This window comes from Anser brachyrhynchus (assembly GCF_964034855.1).
Source record: "Anser brachyrhynchus genome assembly, chromosome: Z".
In the NCBI taxonomy this organism is placed as follows: Eukaryota; Metazoa; Chordata; class Aves; order Anseriformes; family Anatidae; genus Anser; species Anser brachyrhynchus.
In genome coordinates, this window is record NC_137697.1 from 7,604,350 (window position 1) to 7,620,322 (window position 15,973).

Sequence of the window (15,973 nt, forward strand, 5' to 3'; positions counted from 1 at the left end):
TGGAAGAGTGACTTTTGGAATCCATTAAAAATGGGTTCAGGTTTTTTCTTTCTCTCTCTCTCTCTCTTTTTTTTTTTTAATCTGTTCTTACAGACTTTTATTAGCCATATTAGAACTTTTTAATATATATACTCTACGCTGGCTTGAGTGAAGGGTGGTTTCAAGTTCACGATGAACTCTACATTATTCCGCTGTCTTTGGGGAGACAATACTTAAAGGCAAGGAGGCCCTGCAGCACTCCTGCAAAAGCCAGTAGAGCAGTACTCTGTCTCACAGCATCCAAAAGACAGTGAGTTACCAGCCATGTAGGCTAGACCAGGACGTCACACATGGCTCTATGGGGCAGAAGTGTTTTCTGATAACGATCATTAATGAAAAAGCTCCCTGTCATCAAGAGGTTGTGGGGTCCAAGAGACTAAACCTCAAAGCACCTAGATCCAATTATGAACGATTTCATCATTATTTGCTTATATTATTTCCTTTCTGAGAACTGACAGGTTGAATAAAGAAAGGCCAATTAATATGTAAGTAATCTTTTTATCAGATTTTATATCTCATGAGGAAATAGACTCCATCCTGAGTGGAGGTTGGGTGCATAATGAAAGTAATGTGTTACAGCAATGAACGTGTCACCTAGCCAAGCAACATGGCCCAAATGAAAAGTGCCAACATTTTAGCCAAACTGAAGTATCCACAAGAATGTTCTACTCAGGGGAAAGCAACTCAGCCTCAAAGGATTCAAAAATCAAAATACTTCAGGTGAGCTTAATAAATCAACTAACCAACCAAAACACCCTCACAAAGTGGGAATACTGAGAAATCTAGTTTCAAGCAAAAAGACCCAATCATAGAAAAATAAAAAGTTTAGCCAGGTCCAAAACTAAATGCCTAATAAACTTAGTCAACTTGACCTATGTGAATCTACAATGGGAATATTAATCTATGGAAACAACCAGTTACTAAGACAAGACAAAAAGTGACTTTATTTGTTAGTAAGACAGGACTTGATATTTCTGTGAAGTTTGGCTGGTTGAATTAAAAACAGTTTCTAGCTAAATCCAAAATACTCAAATACCCTGATAGAATAGGAATGCTTTATATAAATGGTTTTGATTAATTTGAAGATCATACGAAGTAATTGCATAGTAATTCAATATGTGCTAGGAAAAATGAGTATGAGAGAAAAGGCATTAAGTGATGATTATTTGCAGCTTAATTATGTAAATGTACTGCCATAGCAGAATGTTAAAAGGGGTATACTAAATAATTCTAAGTATAAACAAAGGTCAAAGGCTTAAGAATCTCTTATTCCTCTGCTCGTTAAAAACCAGCACGGTTTTGATTTTAATAATAAAGAGACATTAACTCACTCCTTGTTTTGTTTCTGTCTGGCAATTCAACTATTAATAAGCAAAGAGTAAGTTAAACTCGTCATGGTCCCCCTTCACTTCCTACTATACCTGTGTCCAAGTTCATGAGCAATGGTGAATGCCAATGGAAGGCCAGAATCTTCATTGATGTTACAGCTTCTGTGAGGCTGACACATGCCTGACAGATGAGACAAACCTAAGGTTTCACATGGACGATTCATGCCAGCACAAATATCCTTTCTAGAATTACAAAAAAAAAGACTTGCCATTAAAACAGTTTTAAAACAACTGCAGAGAGTCCCTTATATTGGGTTGAGTGTCCCTCTCATAATGTATCAGTGCTAATTTGTGCTAATTTTTTTAAACAAAGCATTGTGATAACATTTTACAAACACATGCGTAACAACATGCACTCGATCTGGTACTATTGTATTACAGTGCTATAATTTGTAATCAATACTGACATTGCTGTTGTGCCTGAATACATATGTTTATTCTCAACTTGCGAAAAAAGGTTTTAAAATCTCCACCTCTGACAGTGTTTTGATTATAGCACATCTGAAGTTTTCTAGCACATGCCTGATGATGAATGACATGCAGAAATTCTTTTCTTCAAATTTTGTACAAGGATTTATTAGTCAGGGCAATAGTTTTCTCTCTAGCGATCCTCTCTCAGCCTCTTTAATCTGATTTAGCTTTCTCTAGGTCTCTTATTTTCTTGAAGAAAAATCTCCCTTTAATTCCACTACCTCACTTAGGGCACCAGGCCCACAGCTACAAGCATCCAGTGTGCTGTTACAGAAAAGTCTCCATACTACTGTCTTGCCAAAATCCCTGTAAGCTGTTTAGGCCAACAATTCCCCTCCCTCAGCATGGAGTATTTCCCCTAGCAAACATGTGTGAGCTGCTGTGTCAGTGCCAGAATTGAGGAACTGCACATAGTCAAAAACTGGGCCCTTCTGTCAAAAGGTTTGGCCAGATTCTGTCCAGTCTGCTAGAAGAACTGAAAGAAAGACATGCATTTTTGAGCTCTGAACAGGACAAGTCATAATAAAAAAAACCCAAGGCCTAAACCTGTAAAGGAGGGAATGAGATAGATCCTCACAGGGATCCTCAGAAATCTGGGATTTCCCTCTCCCAGTTCAGTCAGAGCAGGCAGAGGGGGTTACAACCTAATTTCAGGCTCTTTGGAGGAACATCCAACCGCAACAGGGTCTCCTCTTAAGTTAAGAATGGCGATTTAGATCCTGTATATCCTCAGCACTGCCAGGTACAATGCATTTGCAACCACTGAAGGGTTGCCAGAGTGGTGATCCAACGTTTACCCAGCCACGCATCGACTTCATTTAAATGAACTGTCTGAAGCCTGTTCATTTGGAGAGGTAAACCACTCAACATTTTGAGACTTCTTTTTCTTGTCCTTATTTTAAGATTTGTTGATTTTCTTAACTCTGGAACCTAATCTTTCCTCTAAGTTGTGTGCAGATTGGATCCATTCTGACAGGCTCACAGAATTTCTGCTTCATATTCTGCCACAAACTCCCTGGGTAACCTCATTTATCACCTTTAAGTTTTGTGTGCCTCCATTGCTCACATGTAAGAAAAATATTTCCTCTCCCTCTGAATACTGAGATAGTAATTAAAAATCATACAGTTTAAATTGTAGTCTTCAAAAACATTTGTCCATTCTGAACTGCACCTGTGTATTATTTTAGGATTTGTCATTATGGAGTTGATCACCTACATGATAGGTTGTTTGGTATATTCCTTCAAAAAAGATTAAAGAAGTGACTGAGCATTAAATGAGACAGGATCAGGTGGGGTGAAAGACCTGAGCTCTGTAAACTGCTAATCTCTTGGGACATACAGTTCTCAATTTCCTGACTAAGATGCATCTCTAATAAAACACCCACATACGTATATAGAGTGTTATATGTACTTTGAAAACAAATGAAAAGCAATATCTTTAAAAGGTACACCAGGTCTAACCTTAACCACATGTTTTTATAATATAACTCATATTCTCTGCCTTTGTGAATGTCAGGTATGCTCACACTAGGTTATTTTTGCATTAACACTGTGTTTCTGAAACAGCATGTCTTCATCAGATAAATCACTTTACTGGGAATGCAGAATGAACTAAATGACAACATAAGCTTATAAAAAAAAATCATCACCAAAAGAAATACAACTAAACAATATCTAGTCCCATCTACTGAACTTTTGTCATACCTGGTTAGAAGGACAGCCACATCGTGGTGTGTAGGGTTGACATCACTCTTAGGATTGACACTCTTTTGCCATTTGCAGAAGCTGGCTAGTGTCTTATCAGCATGGTGAACTATCTTCAAGCCTTGCTAAGGGGAAGTGAAAGAAAATATTGTTGTAAAGACAACACTATATTGCAATAACGTGTCAGCAATGTTAGCTATGAAGTCTTTGAAATACAGTTTTTATGCTTACAATTGATGCAGCTAACAAAAAATAAAAGGCAGAATGTACCTTTTTTTTTTTGTAAGTGGGCTTCATAAAATCCAACAGTATCGAAATTTTTGAACAAACATTCTGTATTTTCTCGAAAGCAACTTTTCCTTTCTTTGATGAAGAGGTTTACAATTAACTAGCATGTTAGTCACTAGCATGTTTGTCACTCATTGTTATGTGAACAAACTCATGAATAATTACACTTCTAAGGGCATATCTCTTTCACAATGTTTTTAAATTCCAAGAAGAGACAGTGCAGTCATAGATGCTTCTTCCTCATCTTATGATTATATAACATACATACATGCAAGTTACCAAAACTTCTGAAATATAAAGTATGCAAATTAAATTAATTAAGAACGATTATTTTCCCCTTTCTGGTCTTGGGCACCTGTTCTATCTTTCCTTAGTTTATTAAAGTAAACTTCTTACATAGCATCTAAATAACATTGCTACCAGATTTTCATTTTTGAGTAACCAACACCCAAATTTTTAAAGATAACCACCATGTTTGCTTCCAGCATTGCCACACTCATCTGAATAGTAATCCATGCTTTATTTTCAAAACAGACACAGAAATTTAGCAAGTACACTTAATTGGAGGTCACCATAGACTTCAGGTCTTAGCTGTCCTGTTTAAGACATGAACTACTATTTTTGCCTGCTTATTCTTAATTCACAAGGCATAGCCTCACTCCATGGCTTTGTTTACTGCCTTCCATAGCATTGGGACCATTTGGATTATGGCCACAAACCATAAGCCACTGAGAAAATCCCCTCAATATGTTCCTGCAGTCAGAGCAGGCTATGTTACTCATGGTGTTTTAAAAATAATTATAAAATTATCACAATCAGCATGTGTTTAAGCATGTACAAAATAGTTGTGTATGACTGACATTGGAAACCACCAATACACAGCCAGTTCACAGCAATTAGCATCTACTTAGACCTCATTTTTGAGCTTTGAAAGAGATCTAATAAGAAAAACGTGTATTGCAGCTGTACAATAATAGATTTACTTCTTCAGGGACCTGCAAATACTCTAGCATTAGACGTTATAATGCACTTCAGATAATGTCAGGTAATTAGATTCTGAATGGTGACACATACGTTAATTTTTGTTTCTCATCTAGTCTTCCTTGGCATCCCATGTTCTTTTGACACTCAAGAGATTCCATTTTGCCATTCCTAATTTACCCATTTTAATTATGTTTTCCTTGAGGACTTCATGCAGAAATACCTGAAGTCATGAGCTAAATACTTTCCTGTTTAGGAAAGGATTTATTCTAAAAGCAGACGTGCCAAAGCCAACAGATCAACAGAAGAGTAAAATGAACAAATTATTTTAAGCAAACAAACCCTCCTCTCCACAATTAGGGCTCAACTCCCGAGATTCATAAATAATATTTTAAGGAAAATTAAAACCTTACCTCCTCCTCCTCGAAGAGGATGAGCCGGACCAGCACAATGTGAATTGCATTGCCAATGCTTGGATCATGGAACAACCCTGTGACCTGTGCCAGAGCCAGGAGGTATGAGATTAACTGATTCCTCTATAGCAGAACAGAACTTTAGAGAGAAAATACGACATCTACTTGTCATATCACCTTGGGGTGTGGGGTGTAGTTTTGTTTTTTTTTTATTTTTTAGATCCCCAATATGCTTCACTGAAAATTTAGTGAAAACTAACGTTAGAGCTACCACAAAGGGTAGCTCTGTCAAATGAGTGATGCTACAGGATTTGGCAAAAATTACTAACCCGAAGAACAAAAGCACAGATTACACACACAAGATTATTTTATGTCCATTTGTCCTCTAGAGGAATGCACCAACTTTGGGCCTGCACCCTTCACTGTCAGCTGAAACACTTCAAAGTTCTTGAAAAATATTAGCAGAAATGAATATAACATCTGCAGTCATACAATAATGATGGAGAGATCATCTCAGGGTACAAAAGAACAGCATATAAAATCCTCATGTTTTGGTTTGATAGGAATCAGTTTCTGCCACAACAAAGCATTAGTAACTCTGTATTAGGAAAACAGAAATCAGTTAAATGATGGATACGTGTGTTCTTACAGCACAGAAGAGGATGTAAAAAACAAATGCAAAGATAATGAATCCATATTAAAAAAAAAAAAGGCAAAACATTAAGGCAAGAATTGAACTCCAGAAAAATTTGGCCAAATAAAATGTGATAAACATTATCACAATGTTGAATTAGGCAGAAGAAAATGGAATCAGAATAGTATATGGGGAGTATCTATAGGTCAGCTATGCTTTATATCACATTAAATATGAATGGATAAAATAGATTGCATTTAGGTCAAAATTGGTTTGGAGAATACCAATAAAGGAGAAATTACTGAGATATAGTGGAAATTGTGATTTTAAATACAAAGATTTGATTTGTCTACGATCCTTTTTCAAGATATGGGACTGGAAATTGAATCATTTTGGGTAACCCTAATATCTCAGGTACAGACTGCAGAGAAAATGCTAAGACTTGTTTGTTCCTGAATCAAATCATGGCAGTGTTTTATTCTACAGGTTTTCCCTGTGTAGACAAAACCTCACATGCTCAAACCATCTTTGAGTCTCTTCACTGAGACTCACTACCTCACTAGCTAGCCAGACCACTCAGGGTACTGTCAGGAGCACACAGTATAAATGTAAGGGATAGATCAATTGTCATGGCTAGAATTACACTGTGATTAATTTTGCATATATTACACACACACCATGATAAGGACATAGAATACATCTTCAACAGACTCTCCAAGGTCAATACCTGTTAAGATACAGATAACAACATGAAATAATCTGAAGTCTGTCTCAGGAAACACTACTGCTTTTCCCAGGTCAACTTATGTTTTGAAATTTGTCACACAGTAAAAAACATTGGAAGTTAAACTGTTAAACTTTATCTCTTCCTTCCTTCCTTCCTTCCTTCCTTCCTTCCTTCCTTCCTTCCTTCCTTCCTTCCTTCCTTCCTTCCTTCCTTCCTTCCTTCCTTCCTTCCTTCCTTCCTTCCTTCCTTCCTTCCTTCCTTCCTTCCTTCCTTCCTTCCTTCCTTCCTTCCTTCCTTCCTTCCTTCCTTCCTTCTTCCCTCCCTCCCTAACATGGTCTTTATATTAGAAGCAGAAAACTTATCTGGAAAAACAGTCGTACTCATTTTGGCTGGTATACAGTTGATTTTCTTCATAGTAGCTCATGTGGTGCTGATTTAAGACACAGATGTTTCAGCTGTTGCTGAACAGTGCTTATTCGGTGTCAAGAATTTCTCTGTTTCTCACAATGCCCATCAGCAAGTAGGCTGGGGGTGTGCAAGAAGTTGGGCAGGGGGACAGCTGACCTCAACTGACAAAAAGGGATATTCCATAGGGGAATTCCGAAGGCATAGTGTCATTCTCAGCCATAAATGCTGTGGGGAAGGGGGAAATGAGAGATGACATTTAGAGTTATGATGTTTGTCTTCCCAATTAACCATTATGCATGATGAAGCCCTGCTTTCCTGGAAATGGCTAAATACCTGCCTGTCAGAGGGAAGCAGTGAACGAACTCCTTGCTTTGCTTTGCTTGTGCACACAGCTTTGCTTTACCAATTAAACTGTGTTTATCTCAACCGAGGAGTTTTCTCACTTATACAATCATAGAATCATAGAACGGCTTGGGTTGGAAGGGACCTTAAAGATCATCTAGTTTCATTCCATCCCCCTGCCAAGGCAGGGATGCCACACACTAGATCGGGCTTGCCAGGGCCCCATCCAGCCTGGCCTTGAACACCTCCAGGGATGGGGCATCCCTCTAATACCCTTCTAATTCTCTTCCTCACCCCACTGAAGGGGGGGGGGGGGGGGGGGGGGGAAGGAAGTAACTGTGTAGGGCTTAGCTGTCTACTGGGGCTAACTCGCAACAAAAGTGGCAGAAAGGAAAAAAATCATTTCAAAAAACAGTACTGTCAAATATGTAAGTAGCCATATCATTTCTGTTAGGTATAAAACCTACACCCTAAATGTTTTTTGGCTAAACTTCAGTAACAGCATCTGACTCCAAACTATACTATCTTTATAACACTAGAGCAAAGCTCAAAGTTAGTACAATTGCTAGTGGGCTCCTGTATACCTTTCTCATTCAAAGACATGGGAAAGAATCCGTAATGGTTAAAACTGTAGAATTTCTCTCTGTTGCTGCAGCTACTGTTCACTGGTCAGCAACAGGTTCTAGGGGAGAACAGAAATTTCAGCTAAACAAAAGTTAGTGCTAGAATTTATAACTTTGTAGTATAGTCCTCAAAATTGAGAATTGCAGAATTTTCATTTAAAATCCAGAGAAAAATGACATCTATGCAAAATAAAAGGAAAAAAAAATGCTTTAAAAGACAGAGTTTTAACGAGTATGTATGAACTATATTCCATTTCTTTCAGTGAACAACGTTACCGACTTGTTTCCAGGTGATTAGCAAAATAATAAAGTTAAAATTTGCTCCATTCATCTAAAAACAAACAAAAAAGGAAATGTTTTACATACCATATTCATTATAGTGAGGATATATGATTCCACATGGTCACTTCCATGATACTCAACCATCTTACTGTCTGCAACCACAAGCGTCTCCACCCATCGCTCCTTGCTGACAGATCGCCGAGAAACCTTTCTGACAGCCATATGGTTTTGTTCCCATTTCTCCCTCCGACGCTCTTCTTGTTTGAAAAAGCTGAGGGTATCTAGAGTGGTAAGAAGCAACACTGACTTGAAAATATTTTCAAGCTTGACTTACATTTGTTGTGTATGGCTGTAATGGCAGCATTGTAGAATCACACGATGATACAGGTTGGAATGGCTGCCACCCACCTGATCAAAAACTTCGAAGTGACATCAGCCTGCTGAGGGCCATGTCCAGTGAGGTTCTGAATATCCCCCCAGTATGGATTAAAAGGTGCTCTAAGATATATATCCAGCTATCCCTACTCAAATACCAGTCACTAAAGTGCAAGTCAGAGCCAAGTTCAAAAAGCTGAAATGGAGATGCCCTTTTCAAGGTTTTTCTCTTCCATGTTTTAGCTCTTAACTTTCTCATGACGCCAGTTCATAGTTTAAGATAAGGGATATACTTTCTCCACAGGCAGCTCTTATCCTCAGCAGGATGGCAAATTAAGCTGAGCACTTTGGCACATCCATGAATGGTTTGTACTGTACATTGAAAATATCACTCCAGAAACCCTAAGGGGTGGGAATGCTTTACCAGTAGGTGTCATCTAAATAACAGTGAGGCAGAGAGCTGGTGGCCCCTCAGCTGCCTGTCATGTTGTCTGACTGGTGAGACCCTTAGTGCTTCCACTGTAATTTTGGGATCTGCACATCCAGATTTTTTTGGGAAGAATTTTTTGCTATGCTGAGTTGCAAGCAACCTTGCCCTGCACTCAGCAGGGATAGTTACTCTCAAGAACAGAAGAGAACAGAATAGAATAGTTCAGTTAGAAGGGACCTTCAAAGTCCAGCAAGTCCAACTGCCTGACCTCTTCAGGGCTAAACAAAAGTTAAAGCATATCATTGAGGGCATTATCAAAATACCGCCTGAACACTGAGAGGCATGGGGCATCAACCACCTTGCCAGGAAGCCTGTTCCAGTGGATGGCCACCCTCACGGTAAATATATTTTTCCTAATATGCAGTCTAAACCACCGCTGGCACAGCTTTTTGTGCTTCACTCATATTATCTGTGAATGCCAGCCAGCTGCATTACCAGAGAAGTACTGGAAATGTAAATATCCCTAGGCCTGAAAAAGAAATGAGAGATGCCAGTCTGACAGAAACTGGTGGCATTTTTCCAAGCTAGAAACCAGAGAAATACTTTTATGGTGCTGGGATTCCCCAAGTCCTAAGAAGGATCAGGAGTGCTTCTTGTTATTACAGACATTGCCGTAGCCCTTTGGCATCTCATTCATGGAATAGGATGTCCTAGTTCCAGACAGGGCACATTCACAGGCCTCTACGTGCTTACAGCCTGTCCAGCATTACCCCACACCACTGTGTGGCAGGGGACAGTTATCAAGCATTACCTCCATCTTCCAGCACTACCAAGCAATAAGGGACGGCTTCCCGGACCACACTTCCCTGCGGGTATGGATGACCTGGTAGCTAGGTCTCAAATCTGTGTGTTCACATCAGCAGGAGATCTGTTATGCCTCTGTCACCGAAGTGCTGTTTGCCATTTACAAGACCTAAGTTCAGTTAGAATGTACTGTGACGTGTTAAATGTCTATATGTAGCACCACTGGACTATCAACGATGTGTATAATACACCTCTCAGCATAAATGGCATCTGATATCTTGGGTTATTGTATATGTGCAACAGAAGATGCACAGGATTTTAGAAATGGGTTCTCTGAGTTCAGTCTGAAAGTTGCATAGAGAAAGAAATCCTGGTACTGATGATGTATTATTCATAAAATTGGAACATGCCATATTAATAATCAAAACTAGAACAGACATATAACAATTAGAACTGACTTCAGTACACAAATGTGTGTTACACAGATGCTCTGTTAGTTAACACACATGATGATCTCTTAGCACTGTGCTGCACCTGGCATGCATCACTGACAAGCACACAAACATACAAACTTACCCCATCCAGGTTCATTCTATTCAATGGAAGCCTGTACCTGCCTGGACTGCTTTCTAAAGCATACTGTACAAAGCTCCATTAGTATACTATGCTAATTAATTAATATACTATGCAGGATGTCACGTATTCTATATCGTAGATGCAGAATATAATAAATAAATTAAAATAGTTGTATGAACTGGCATTTGCATTTTAAAAGATGCTGAAAATACTACTTGCAAAGGCCAAAGAACTGTAAGATTTTTTACCTTCTTGGCAAGACAAACCTCATAAAAATAACAAAAAGTTTGAATAAATGTAAATGAATTCCAGTAAGCACATAAGCTGCTAAATTTACCATCCATAAACTGTCACAATAAAAAGCCCAACAATATAAATTTCCTTTGTGATTACCAACCCAAATAATATGTCAGTGTCATCCTATGTAGCCACACAGACTGTACAGAAAATATATACCAACTAGTAAAAAAAAAAAAAAAGTGCTCAATAGAGAAAGTTCTCTTCCCATCAAGTCAAGGGACTCAAAGAGAGCAATACATTTTGGTATATTAATCTTGAAGAATGAGCTGCACGGAAAAATAGTTTCTTATCTACCTGGAAAAATATAATTTGTGAGTAAAAACAAACAGAATAAATTGATTGGTTCATTTTGTTTTGTTTGTTTGTTTGTTTAAGAGAAGGAAATGAATAATCTCTGCTATAATCCCTACCCTAACTCCACTAACAAAGGCTGCAGCATCACTCCTGCAGTCTTCCCCAACCTTTGTTCAGTTACCACAATACTCACCACTATCAGGGCTATTTATGAAATGCATTCATTGATCTCTCTCATATATTTCTGTGGTTTTCAGCAGTCTTATTTTTCTCAGTAGCTACATTTTCAAGGGTTTTGTCCTGAGAAAGACCTTCCCCACAGCTATATGAACAAAAGGTCCTGCTCAGACTGCTGGTTAAACCATTTGCTTATGGCCATATAAAACACCATGTCAGAGGTCAGGCTTTGTACTCACATCCATCAAAGACTTTTGGTTATTGTCTGGAGAGGTGATAGCTCTGTAGGTAAAAAATTTTAAAACCATTCAGACTGCAACAATGAACAGCCCTCAGGTTTATTGATCCAGTTAGGCAAAAGGCTATGAACTGCAGGAAAGTCCAGAGAAGAGATCTGAGTTATGACAATTAATGCCATGTAGCAAGAAAGTGCAGCAGTCAAAACCCTCTCCTAAGTGTTAACCCCTTCCAGTGCAGGGATCTAACCTAGACCCAGGATGCTGTTGAAGAACTAGATCCGCAGCTGTGGTTAAGTCTCCTGGCAGCTTCGTTAGTGAGATGACGCAGAAAGAACCTCTTGGAGCTACACTAACATACAGGCAGCTTTAAAGCATGGTTCTGCTTCTGCTTTTGTATCTCCACAAACGATGATTGCCTCTTTAAGCTTTTCATTCTGATGTAAGATAACATCGCTTTAATTTTACCCTAAATTTGCTAAGTGTTGCAAGTGATTTCAGAGTTGCTGAGAATCCCCAGGTGCTCTGTTGGCCAGTAATGGCAATCTTAACAAGGAGTCCACAAGTTCAGGAATATCCAAGAAGGGATGGATAGTTTTAAACCTTCTAACACACAGTGTTGTCTGAAAACAACCTGCTTGCTTCCCACTGAAGTGGTGGGAACGCCCCACAAGTAGAACAGAGAAAGGGGTTTCCATGCATTTTTGAAAAACTAGACATGGGTAGATACAGTGCTGAAATCCCTAGGAACAGAAAAAAAAAACATTGCTGAAAGTACACCCTGGATAGTCACAGACTCAGTAAACAGAGGGTTGGTAAGAGATTCAGTTAACAAACTGCATGAATTCAAGCAGCGGCATTCAGAAGTTTCTGTCTGTTGTGGGAGATAATTTTGCAGATGTGAGGTTTTTATTAAGACACCTGATTTGGCCAAATTGGTCACATACAATGTTACGTTGGTCATATGTGACATCCAGCCATATCACAGGACAAATTGTGTAGAGGACAACATTTCACGATCTTCTCGTTAGAATTTTAGAATCGTTAAAAGATTGTAGGTGTTTTTGTTGTTGTTGTTGTTTTTGTTCTTGTTTGTTTTTAAAATCAAAATCCAATTGTTTTTAGTGAAAAATATAAATGTCTCCTGAAACTATTCATACAAATCCTACCTGAACTGGACAACATACATGATCTCTCAGATATGCAGCAAGATTTTAAGTTAACTGTGAGTCTCAGTTAAATAAGAAAAACAGAAGTACAAAAAAAATTATCCAGTACAGGTTAAAGCTGCATGGCCTTTGGGAAGGAAACAAATCTATATTCTTTTAGCAAATCAATTCTGTTTTACATTAAGTGGCAACAGAAATACATAGTTATTTTGCCCAGCCCCTATTGAGCTTTCTGATCTTTAAGGAGTAATCTTGATAGCTGCACTATAAAAAAAAGTTCTTCATTTTGAACAACTCATCCACTCAAGAAGTTGCTTATTTTTTTTTTTTGTTGTTGTTGTTCTTTTTTTTGTTAATTTCTGCTTTTTTTTTTTTTTTTAACCCCCCAACTCCCTTGAAGAGTTGATACTACTCACTTGGCTTACAGGCATTATTTGAGATTTCCATATCAGAGGCTCTCTTTCCACCTTTGTTTCCCGCAAGTGTTGCTCAAGGAAGAGTGCGGCATACAGTACAACAGACAGGGACCTGAGGGTGCTAACTGCACACAGACACCTTTCAACACCTTTGGAGGTGCACAAGGGCTTTGAAGAAGCAAAGTGAAAATGTCTGTAAATTCCCAGGAGAGAAGAACGCAACCTTTGACTGAAGGATATCAGACAAAATATAGTAGTACAGATTTATGTCTTCACTTTTTATCTTCACCTCCTTTCTCTTTGCACAACAGCTCTTTCATTTTTACCACACTGTATTATTCTATGTCAATATGCTACATCTCTAGACATGAGGTATGAACGCTAGGGATGCTAGAATATTAAATTCCATACTGTTCAGAACTTCCTAAACTATGATTTTTCTTAAAACCTTCTCATTATGTCTTGCTCTAAGACATGCTCTTAGGTTAAGCATTAACAAAAAGACCACAGTTTTGGGGTGAGTTCTTCAAGAGGTCAATAAACTCTGTTGCAAAGCAGTCACCGTACAAGGGGAGATGAATAAGCATATGAAATCATTTTTATAAACACTAATCCAGTGTTGAAAAGAATACAAGTTCAACCATAGACTAAATAAAGGGAAGGTTGAAGAGTGACTCAGCTAATAAGAATTAAAAAGACAGTAAGACAGAGGAAAGCAACATGGTTTTCTGAAAAGTGATCATCATCTTATCAGCTTTGGGCTAGAACTAATAAAAGACTTGGCTTTTATGTCAGGACAAGCTTCTCACATAACCGATATCCAACCTTACCAGGCTGTATCAAAATTCCCGTGAGGACACAGGACACATGTCCTGAAAGCACAGAGCTCCAGGACATGGCTGCAAGCAGATGACAACAGGTTTCCCCTTGGTGCTGGGGGGACTGTGCCTCATCCCTGAAAGACCCAGTGAGCTCAGTCTCCATGGGCATGGGAGCCTTTGTTCCTCCCACAATGATCTGGGCTTTCCAGCAGTCTGCTCAGGCTCCTGACTGTCCTCATCAACATGGGAACTGGGTACAAATTGTTCAGGATTCACATGTAGTTCCAGAAAGAGAGGTCCATCTCCTGCCTTCCAGGCAGGGAAGCAGCAATACTCCTAAAAACTCCTTTCCTATGATTACTTACATACTTACAACTCTGGTGGCTCTGTATGCTTTGTCAGCAAATGTATAGCTTGCTCTATTCAGATGCAGCAGACTGGTTGCTAGAAGTATACATCGCCTTGAGCAGCAAGGTATCACAGTTCTACCAGCCGATTTACTGCAAGAACTTACTATTAATCTACAAAACTAAAAAGCAATAGTTTTCTCAACACAGTAAGTGAACCCCATCCCCTGGTCTGATTCTCTTTGTTGAAATAAATAAGGGAAGGATTTAGAAAAGCTCTGTGTCACTAAGTACACTAGCCATTCTGTATCCATGATCTCTTCTTACACATACAATTTCAGTTACAAATAACCTTAATAAAAAACTAAGTCTGGATGCTGACAATGTGAGAGTGAAGATTCATGCACTGTACAGAAAAACTGTTGTAAAACAAGGAAGAAAGGATGAGATTTTAAAACAGAACAGGTAACCAAACCAGCTCTTTTTATGAGCATTTCTGAAACAGACAAAGCTAAATCACACAAATGCTTTGTGAGTGTTAAACTGTGTTCACAAAGGAAGCTACTACAGCTATTTAATCATGTACTTCCCATGTTGACAATAAACACCCAAGACACAACAAAAATAAGCACAGGGAAAGAAAACTTGCATCTTTGCAAACTTTAATTTCAACATTTCTGCTGTCAAAAATATCAACAATAAAACAGTGGAGTCACATCACTCTAATGCAGAATAAAGTTAAAAATTGTGTTGACTGATGCAGTCAATCAGATGCTGCTGATAAGTGTCTGTCACTCATTACCACTTACAATGGAAGGATGGAATGAAAAAATGTTCTGGACTACTGGCGTCAGGATGTATACAGAGAACAATGTCACAGGAAAGATTTTCCTTCTGTCTGAATATTCTCCTTTTTTTTTCCTGAGGGATTAAATACAAGCCAATAAAGGACAAGGGACAAATATATATATAGGTCCATATGATGCTTTTCTAGGAGTACATTACTTAATGTGGCTTGAACTCTCCATACTCTTTCATCTGTTAATTTTAGTGGCAGGTCCCTTTTATTCTGCTGATAACATCAATGTGATGGATGAGGAGAGCAAGGTGACTTTTCTATGAATTTAATCTAGCACTTGTTAAAATGGCATCTTAAATCAGTTTAACTTGCAGCACAATTCTTCTATTTTTGTTTTATGAAAACAAGTATCTTCTAAAAAAGAATACATCTCACTGTAAAACAAATTTACAAATTAAAGATTCCCAATAAATTATGTCTGTATCTTAATGTCTGTAACCAAATAATTTAAGAATTGCTGACCTCAGTTAAAGAAAATGTAGTTTTGTGAAACTGTTATGATGTGAACAAGGATTTAAACATATGGGCTTTATTAATATTTTTGCTTCTTTTTACATAAATGTATGCAACTTCATTTGCGTGAAATGAAGGCAAGTGACTAAAAGCAACATCTTGAATTATTTGTCTGTGCATTGTCAGGGCTGACTTATACTCCAGTGAGGTTAACAGAATAGTATCCAGAAGCTTTTCAATCAGACTACAAAGATTTCAATTAATGTTCCACAAATTTCATTCAGACTATAATGAAGAAAAATAAACTGCTTATATGTTGGTGGTCAGGGGTCACCAACCTCCTTTCATCAGGAATAAGAGCAAGGCTAAAAAGCCCCAAGGATCTTATTCTTGCAGTATTCCCTAAGTCTGCATGC

The 15,973-nt window shown here is 38.3% G+C and overlaps 1 protein-coding gene across 3 annotated transcripts in view; it reads right to left on the reverse strand.

Moving 5' to 3' along the window:
* ADAMTS12 (ADAM metallopeptidase with thrombospondin type 1 motif 12) overlaps positions 1-15,973 on the reverse strand; it is a 172,120-nt gene that overhangs the window by 67,601 nt on the left and 88,546 nt on the right. For all 3 annotated transcript variants that reach the window (XM_080574248.1, XM_080574247.1, XM_080574249.1), the window contains 4 exons: positions 8,385-8,581; positions 5,285-5,368; positions 3,603-3,727; positions 1,461-1,610 (listed from right to left, as the gene is read on the reverse strand). In XM_080574248.1, the coding sequence (XP_080430374.1) occupies positions 1,461-1,610; positions 3,603-3,727; positions 5,285-5,368; positions 8,385-8,581 (556 nt within the window). The remainder of the gene's footprint in view (positions 1-1,460; positions 1,611-3,602; positions 3,728-5,284; positions 5,369-8,384; positions 8,582-15,973) is intronic.